Below are 9,140 nucleotides of genomic sequence, written 5' to 3' on the forward strand. Positions count from 1 at the left end.
TAATGCAGCAGTAAGAGCAGGAAAAGCCCTCGGTTCCAGCAAGCCCCGTCGTCGGGGCCCCAGTTTGCTGTCTGTAATGGGAGGAGACTGGACTAGATAAACTCTACGGGTGGTTTCCCACTGAGCAGTCTAGAGCTCTGGGCATTCTTTGGAGATCCTTCAGGGAATATGGGGGGACCCCCAAAGTGTGGGTCTTGAGCCCCTAGCTCCCCAGCAACTGGCCCTTTTCTATTTTTTATTTACTGAGGTTTCTTCTAAGATATTTCTGGAGCTTTGCGCAGTGGCAGTATTGTAGCCAATGAGGTTTATCCAAGGCGCGATTATTGCTAATAAGATACTTCTGGAAGAAAGGGTCTTGGTGATTAGACAGATGAAGGGAAGAAGCTAAGAGTCCTTGAGCTGTCCTGGGGGAAGTACAGTGCTGCCACAAAAGTCCTCAACACACATTTGCTGAAGGAGTGAGAGATGCATGAATTCTTCTCTTATTGTTCTTTTTTTTAAGATTTTATTTATTCATTTGAGACACAGAGATAGAGAGAGAGAGAGCACGAGCAGGGAGAGAAGCAGAGGGAGAGGGAGAGGGAGAAGCAGGCTCCCCACTGAGCCAGGAGCCTGATGTGGGGCTCGATCCCAGGACCATGGGATCATGACCTGAGCCAAAGGCAGACGCTTAACCATCTGAGCCACCCAGGCGCCCTCTTATTGTTCTTTGATTCAAGGCCTAAACTGCGTCAGTGAGTTAACACACCTCTCTCTCACGGTGTGTGTCCGTGCGTATGTGCGTGAGTGGGGAGGTGGGGGGCAGAGGCCCTGCCTGGCTGCGCCCAGGTTCCGTCCACGAGCCGAGAGGGGTGGGGGTGATGCGGGATGGCATCCAGGCTTGGCTCAGAGTGGCGGTGCCCTGCTGGGAGGCCACTTAGCCTCTCTGGAGGTGACCAGCTGGCCACTGACCTCGGACAGCGTCCTGGCCTTCCCTGCTGACGGAAGGCTAGGGTCGGAGCCAGCCCTGCTGAGGCTCGGCATTCCCTGTCCTCCTCTCTGTGGCAGTGTACCTGGGGGGGTCCCACAGACGCACTCTTCTCTGAGTCTTGCCATCGCTCTCTGCTGCAGCTGCTCGTGCCTCAGTTTCCCGTCTGGGTAGGAGACAGGGGAAGGAAACAAAGGGAACCACTGTGTGCCAGGTTTTGTGCTGGGTACTGCTGGGGCTGGCTTTCCCTTTATCCCCCCAACCCTGGTGTAGGGCTCAGTGCACAGCAGGGACTTGCCAAGACCTAGTACTTCAACCGGGGGAATGTCTGTGCCCAAGGGGCTGTGGACGTGGTCCAGTCCTGTGGTCCCCAATTCTACGGAGTCCTAGGGTCCCGTGAAGGAGCTTTTGGATGAAGTTTGGGGGAAAGCCCCCCACTTTTGCCTCAAGGAGCTTTTGTCTACTTTAGATTTGGGAGAACTGGCTGATTTTGCAGCTGAAAAAAAAGATGTGATTTTCTTCAAGTTTCCTATTTTGTGATGTGGAGTCAGAGGCCTAGGGGCGAGAACCAGCTTATTCAAGGCCACAAAGAGAGTCAATAGCCGAGGATGTGAACTATGTTCATCCGGGACTTACTGTGTACCAGGCATATGATGCTTGTATGATCTCTTTCCCTGGAACAAACCTGACCGAATAAGAATATTATTAGCTCCATTCGACAGATGAGAAAACTGAGGCACCATGAGGTGAAATAATCAGAGTTAGGAAATGCCACCTTAGGGATTTGAATGTGGCAGCTCCAGTGAAGGCTGCCCCCTCCTCCCCTGGGCTACTGCACTAGACCGTGTATCACCAGTCTTCCTTTCTGGGTAGTAGGGAGGGCAGCTTCCACTCCTCTCTTACTTGGTCTACTCCTCCATCTGGCCCTGGCATCCTCAACACAGCCCTAGGCATCTGGCTCGGAGCCAGCCCCTCAGCTTTAGAGGAGAACGCAGGGATCCCGAGGATGTGTCTGCATCCAGGTCTAGCACCCCGGAGATAAAGGGATGCCCCACTGAAGTCTGGACAGAAGGGAGGACTGAGTGCGGCCTTCATAACCGAGATAGCTGGGAGGGGTAGAGGTGCAGGAACGTCACACTGTTTCACGCTTGCTCTCACAGAACTGCTGCGTGAACTTGGAGACACCAGTCACACTTCAGGTACCTTATCTGTAAAATGTGCCTGACTGTCCCAGTCCTGCAGCTTCTAAAGGCTAAGGGAAGGCTCCAAGGAGGTAATAGTCATGGAAATGCTTTTCTGACTGTCCAGTGCCCCGTGTCTGGGGTGTGTGTGGGGGGGTGTTCTTCAGGAAGGGGGTGGGTACTGAGTTGGGAAGGTGCAATGCTTCCACCTTTACGCTTATTTGCAACAGGGCAAGGAAAACCTAAAAACTGATGGGGTGTAAAAGTCGGCTTCTCTTCTTCCTCTCGCTTGCTGTGTGTGCAGGTTTCCTCGGCCCTCCCGGGGCTGCGGTGCTCACCTCTGTACAGCAGGGACTGTGCTAGATGCTCAGTGTGTAAATTGCTTCATAACTCAGCGGCAAGGAGGGAACCGGGTGACTACAGTGGTCCCAGCCCTGCATGGAGTGTCCCCTATAAGGATCTGGAACCACAACTGGGAAGAATGGCTTCTCCTGGCTCCATCACTAGCCTGTGACCTTGGCAAGTCACTTATTCCCTTTCTGTGAATATCAGTTAGAGGATGCAAGGTCTCCTCTTTCTACCTCAGAAGGTATTTATTTTGAGAAGCAAGGTCAATAATGGAGGTGAAATGCGTTGGGGGAAAAACAGAAAAGCAGGATACAAATGTAAGAGCTTGTTGTAACTTGATCATCCTGCTTGTTATGCTTTTGTTTTCTCTTCCAGCATTTGGCCTGGTGCTAACCTCAAAGTAGACACTCTGCAGAGCCTTCATGAATGGGGCGGCTTGTGGAGGGAAGCAAAGGGAAACTGCAGACCTGCACTGACAAGCTGACAAGCGGGGGGATGTGGGGCAAGCCCCTGAGCCTCTCTCTCGGGGGTCTCAGTTGCCCCCTTTGTCAATGAGGAGGTTGGGCTGGATCATCCCTTACGGATCCTCCCAGCTCTGATAGCTCTGAAGTGGGAATGAATGAAGTGCTAGTGTTCTTTCTCACTCATTAAGCACCAGGAGCCTGATTTCATTTTGTTTTGCTAAGAGTCCTGTGAGGCACCCAGGCAGCTAGCCAGCCACATGCCCCATTTTACAGCTGAGATTATGGAAGTTCAGAGAGGGGACATGACTTGTCCCAAGTCACACAGCTAGCCAATGACAGTATAGGGATTCAAACCCAGGCCTGACTCCCATTCCACACCCATCCCACGTGTCCCACTGTCTCTGTCTCCAGTTTCTCAGCCCCTTCCTCCCCTCTCCCCCAGGTGCCTGGCCTCTGGGCAGGGGACCCTTTTGCATAGTTGGGGGAGAGGGCTGGGCTGGCTCCTCTCAGGTAGCCCCCCTCTACCAGATGTTATGTCACTAAAAAACCACACCCCTTTCCCTCCAGCCTGCCCCCACCCGGAGTTCTAGAATGAAGGGGAGAGTCACTAAGAATGGGACCAGGTGCAGGGGCAGCAACTGAGCCAGTTGAGACTTCACCCTAGCCCTGCCTTCAGCAGGTTCCACGACCCTGGGACGGTTGCCCCTGTCAGTGGTCAGCCTGGCTCTGCCGAGTGAAGGCGGTCTCCAGGGGGAGAGCAGGTGCTGTTGGCTCTGGGCGAGGATAATGAGCCCTCCTCACACACCTTGCCCCCTCAGAGTTACCATCTGCTTGGCAGATGCGCCTCCCAGGCCTCTGGGGCTGCCCCGGTCTCCCTCCTGGGACCGGGAGCTCGTTCCTCGCCACAGAAGCCACATTTTCTCCCCAGGGCTCGAGGCTGTTGCTGGCAGGGAGGTGCCCCAGGGCAGAAGGCTGCAGGCCCGGGGCGTCCCCGGAGGAGGAGGCGGCGGACGCCGAGAGCCGGGCATCCCGGGCGAGCCCGGCGTAATGAGGCGCTCCCCTCTCCTCCGGGAGGCGGGGCTGCCCCCCTCCCCCCTTCCGCCTCCACCCGGAGGCCCCTCGGGAGCCCGAGTCCTGAGCCTTGGCCGGGGAGCGGGGCCTTCCAGGGCGATCGCAGTGGGGGAAGGAGGGGGTGAGGCCCAAGGGGCCGGGCCCCGGGTGTGTGAAGTGGGGCGCCAGTGTGGTGGGGGAGGGGGCTCCCTGGTTTGAGGCCGGAGGGGGAGGCTGTGTCCTCAGGTCGCCTTCGCGTCCTCCGACCTTTGGCCCCAGCGTCCAGCCTCCGGGGAGACCGGCGTCCATCTGTCCTTCCCGGCGTGTGGTCTTTGGTCCGCTCCCCCCCCCCCCCGCCCCCGCTCCCCGCTCCCGGCTCCCCGCCCGCCCCGCCCCGCGGGAGGGCGAGCGGGCGGCGGGTCCGGCGCGCACCGGCTCGGGGCCGGGTAAACACCCCGCGGGAGGGGTGCGGGGGAAGGAGGCGCCCGGAGGCGGCCGGGGCGGGGCTCGCGGGGGGCCCCTGGGCGCCGGCGGGCCGGCGGGGGCCGGGGGCGGGGGCAGGAAGCGAGCCGCGGCCCGGGCCGGCCCGCGCGGCCCGGTGACGTCGCGCGGCTTCCAGGGATCTCTCCCCGCGGCCCCGGGTCCCCTCGTCCCCGCCCTCCTCCCGCCCTCCTCCCCGCGCCTCGCCTCCGCGCCGCGGCCGGCATTTCTCGCTCGCAGCTCGCTCGCGGGCGGGCTCCTCCGTCCCGGCCTCCTCCTCCGCGCGCTCCCACTCTCCGCCTTCCTTCCCCGACCCTCCTTCTCTCCCCGCCGGCCCCGGCCCCGCTCCTCTCCGCTCCTCCCTCGGCCGCAGCGAGCCGGACCCGTCGCTGCCTCCCCTTTCTTCTCTCCCTCCCCTCCGTCTCTCCCTGCCGGTCCCCCTGCCTCCCTCTCCCTTTCTCCTCCGTTTTTCTCGCCGTCTCCCTCCCGGTTTCTCTCTCCCCTCCCTCCCTCCCTCCGGGCATCCTCTCCCCTCCACCCCCGTGCCCTCCCTCCTCCCTCGCTCCCCTCCCCCTCCGCCCCTCGGCGCCCCGCCGCTCGCCGCTCCCCAGTCAGCCTCCCCGAAGCCGCGCCGCCGCCGCCGCCGCCCGCACTCGCCGCCGGCCCGGCCCGCCGGGCTCCCCGGGGTGCGCCCTCCTCGGCCCCGCGCCCCGCGGGCTCGCCGGGACCCCCCCCTCCGGCTCGCGGCCCCGCCCGGCCCGGCCCCCGCCCAGCGCCCGGGCGCGCCGAGGATGTGAGTCCTGCTCGCCGGTGCCGGAGCAGCAGCCACTCGCGCGCAGAGCCGGAGCGCAGCGCAGCGCAGCGCCGGGCGCTCGCCGGGTCGCTCGGGCGGGCGGCGCGCTCTCGCCCCAGCGGTGCCCCCCGGCCCCTCGCCGGCGCCACCGCCGCAGCAGCCCGCGGGCCGTCCCCGGCCGGCCGCCCCCGGCCCCAGCGCCGCTGACCCTGTCCGCCGCGGGCGGGGACGCGGGCGGAGGAGGCGCCGCCGCGGAGCCCCCGGACGCGACCATGTCGGAGGTGCTGCCCTACGGCGACGAGAAGCTGAGCCCCTACGGCGACGGCGGCGACGTGGGCCAGATCTTCTCCTGCCGCCTGCAGGACACCAACAACTTCTTCGGCGCCGGGCAGAACAAGCGGCCGCCCAAGCTGGGCCAGATCGGCCGGAGCAAGCGGGGTGAGTTCGCGGCCCCCTCCCCGGACGCCCCTTTTCTCCGGCGCCGAGGCCTGGCCGAGGTGTGTGGGGCTCTTCCGCCCCCGGGAACCGGTTCCGACCGAATGGAATCCCATCGCGCGGAACTGGGGGGGATCCCGCACTGCGGGTCGGGCACCGGCCGGCCGCGGAAACCCCTCCCCCTCAGCCTGATTCCTGTTGGGGTCACCCAGGGGGCGTGGCGGCCTCGAGCTGCCGCGGGGGCTGGAAGGTTATTCCCGGGTCCCCACCCGCGCCAAAGTTTGCTTTTCGATTTCTATCCCCCTCCCCTTTTGCGCAGTGTAGTCGCAGCTGCCCTCGCTCTATAACCCGGTGGGGGGGGGTCCCCAGGGCTCCCCAAGAGACGGCGTGGAGAACTGCTGGGGGGACCCCACTCCCGCGGGGAAGACGAGGGGCTTTCGGGGCGCACGGGCTTCTCATTGTTACTTAGCAGGGGGAGGGGGTGGCCGAGTCCGAGCGCTCGGCGCGGGAGCTGGAAAAGCCCGGGGGAGACTGGGACGCAGAGAGGCTCCGAGAGGAGCTCCAGAGGCGCGGGGACAATGAGGGGGACCGAGAGCTGCCCGGAGATACTGAGACGCAGAGATGGGGGGCTGGTGGGGGAGGCGGGTGGTGGATCGGGGGAGACCGAGAGGGGCAGAGGCCGAGACAAAGCTCGGGAGAGGGAGCCAGAGCGGGAGAGACAGCGAGCCGGGGACGCCAGTCGGAGAAGGACAGAGAAGCAGCTGAAACAATGAGGGAGACCGACACCCTAGACGGAGGGAGACCCAGAGACCTCGACAGGTGACGGCCACGCCGAGAGACTGATGGCGGGACTGAGGAAGACGAGGCTAGCTAGGTAGAGGTGGTGAGAGAGGCGGAGGGGCCGGCGGGAGGCCGGCAGCGCGGGGAGGCTCTGACCTCTGCGGCGGCGGGCTGCGCGGAGGGGGCGGCAGGAGGGGGCGCGCAGGAGGGGCCGCCCGCCCTGGCGAGGTCAGATCCCGGACCCGCCGCGCGCCGTGGTCCCCGGCCCGCGGGCCCCCGCGTGCCCCCTTGCTCCGCGCACCTCCGTACCCAGAGCCTTGGCCACCCGCGCCGCGCTCTGGGCACCCCCGAGGGTCCCCGACCCGGAGACCTTGGCACCTTCTCCCCGCCCTCTTCTGCCGGGGAGCCTTCTTTCTAAATAAATGTGCCCGGGGAGGTGCGGGGGGTGAGGACGCGGCCAGTGCGCGTCTCGGCTGCGGCCGGGCCTGCGGGATTTGCGCCCTTTCGGTTGCCTTTTCTCAGAACCGAACCCGGACGCAGCCTGGGGGTGGGGGTGGGGGGAGCGGTTCAGAGGGAAGCAGCACAGGGTCCCCCCGCAGAGACAGAAGAGGTTGGGGCTGTGTCAGCGCGCGGGGAACCCCCCCCAACCTCTCCCTCCGCCTCCCGCATTTCCCAGTCCCCGGGCAGACGGGCGACGTCGGAGACCCCCGGCGAGGCCCAGGCGCGCTCACGTCTCCTTTTCTCCCCCCCCTTTTTTTTTGCAGTTGTTATTGAAGATGATAGGATTGATGACGTGCTGAAAAATATGACAGACAAGGCACCTCCTGGTGTCTAACTCCCCCAAAGACAATGAGTTAAGGGAGAGTAAGAACGGCGCGGTAACAGTTATTGGCAAAAAGAGCATGAAAAGAGAAAGCACTTTGAAATTTATTACTAGCTTGCTACCCACGATGAAATCACCAACCTGTATCTCGTGTCAGGCCGGGAGACAGATGAGGCATGAGAAGGAGGAGGAGGAGGAGAAGGCTCTGGGTTCCTCAGCAAAAATAAAAATTAAAAAAAAAATTTTAAAAATTTAAAAATCACTATATACACACATATAAAGAAATAAAGAAGTCTCAGTTGCAGCTATTTGTCAAAATTAATATCCATTTCTTTTTATATACAGTGAATATTGCGCAATTATAGATCTGGATTTTGAACCACTTAAATAATGAAGTGGCAACACCAGGTGTTTTGAGGTGTTGGCATTCTTCGCTGATTTGGCTGTTCCCAATGTTTACATTATTTAATCTTGCAAAAATGATTCTGTGCACTTGGATGTGAAATGCTGTCCGGTTTTATTTTTTTTATGTTGTTATCCTTGGATGTACGGAAAATCAGCAAATGATCTCTATAGATACTCTGTTTTATTTTGGTCATCATTTGAAGTTATCAGGAATGTATTTAAAACAAGAAGAGAACTTTTCTAAGGAATGATACATAGGAAGAATCCTTGTTTTATTTTAAAATGACTTGTAAAGCTTGTGTTTCTTTGTTGCTGCAAGCTATTTGCCCAAGTTAATGCAAATGGACACATTTTATATGTCAGGAAAAAACCCCACAAAAACAAAGAAAAAAAATGCTTGAGCTTTTTCTAACCTCTTCCTGCAGTCTGTTGTGTGAGCAGCCTGTTTTTTTCTCTAATATTGTGTCAGTTTATTCTCTTTAATGGGCTGTAAAAAAATGTAATCACAAGAGTGCCAAATATCTTGAAATGCCAAAAGGCATTTTGGTTTCTTTTCTTTTTCCCTGTGCTCTGAGTCCACGTAAAGGAATGCTTGGAGTGTCTTTTCTGTTATTTATAGGGGTTCTCTTAAGGCACACCAGCTGCCTGTTTTGCATGGTATTTGCAAAAAAACGCCTCTTGCGTGAGGAAATCTTTTACCATTTTTTGTTTGCAACTTTGGACCTCAAGAGGTTTCTTCCCTTCCCTGTTCCCTCTTTTCTTAATTCGATATTCTGGATGTTGCACCTGTAACCAGCACACAGGGCTCTTTCTCCAATGTACAATAAAAGAACTGTCCCTGTGTCTCACTCCTCTCTTGTCTCTGCTTTGGTTCAGGGGACTTGCTTTTTGTCTGCTGGCTGCAGATAGGAAGGAGGGACCCATAGCTTTGGCCTGCAAGGCAGCAAGGCGGTGTGGAGGGCCCTGTGGGTTGGGCTCAGATGGCAGGAAAGACAGTAGACTGGTGGGGCCATTGCCCGAGGGAGAGTCATTCCATTTGGACTTGCTTAGGGCTCTCCCTGCTTCCCTGTGGTTTCTGCCCTGCCTTGTGGGGTGTGGAGAGAAGGAGGTCCCGGGGGTTGGGAGGCAGGCAGTCTTGTTAAGAGCAGTGTGTAGAGGCTGGCAGACTTGGATTAAAATCCCAGCTCCTTCACTTCCGAACCGTATGGACTTGAGCAAGTCGCCTTGCTACTTGAAGCCTCAGTTTCCAAATCTGTAAGGTGGGCATCATGCCGCACCTGCCTCCTGGAGTTGTGGGAGGTTTAACACCACACCCAGCAGGAGGTACCACTCGGTCTTAGGCCTCTACATGCCCACAGAATGCTTCACCAAGGGCCATCGGTCCTCAAAGGCAAGGCTGAGGGGCCGCGACACC

At 59.5% G+C, this 9,140-nt stretch overlaps 1 protein-coding gene and 1 pseudogene across 1 annotated transcript; both read left to right on the forward strand.

Moving 5' to 3' along the window:
* Positions 1 to 269: 269 nt before the first annotated feature.
* Positions 270 to 343, forward strand: LOC123860587 (U4 spliceosomal RNA; annotated as a pseudogene).
* Positions 344 to 4,570: 4,227 nt separating this feature from the next.
* Positions 4,571 to 8,574, forward strand: CAMK2N1 (calcium/calmodulin dependent protein kinase II inhibitor 1). Its single transcript, XM_045895494.3, has 2 exons — positions 4,571 to 5,721; positions 7,263 to 8,574. The coding sequence occupies exons 1-2, from the start codon at positions 5,556 to 5,558 to the stop codon at positions 7,331 to 7,333; spliced, it is 237 nt and encodes a 78-aa protein (XP_045751450.1). The 5' UTR covers positions 4,571 to 5,555; the 3' UTR covers positions 7,334 to 8,574.
* The last annotated feature ends 566 nt before the right edge of the window (positions 8,575 to 9,140 follow it).

The sequence above is a fragment of the Mirounga angustirostris genome, unplaced genomic scaffold (assembly GCF_029215605.1).
Source record: "Mirounga angustirostris isolate CCGP_5_RB_7025 unplaced genomic scaffold, mMirAng1.0.hap1 SCAF_4, whole genome shotgun sequence".
NCBI lineage: Eukaryota > Metazoa > Chordata > Mammalia > Carnivora > Phocidae > Mirounga > Mirounga angustirostris.

What these genes read in the sequence shown, in the direction of transcription:
- CAMK2N1 (XM_045895494.3), top strand. Translation starts at nt 5,556, where the DNA reads ATGTCGGAGGTGCTGCCCTACGGCGACGAGAAGCTGAGCCCCTACGGC. An exon ending in GATCGGCCGGAGCAAGCGGG is followed by an intron (nt 5,722 to 7,262) that starts GTGAGTTCGCGG and finishes TTTTTTTTGCAG; the next exon opens with TTGTTATTGAAGATGATAGG.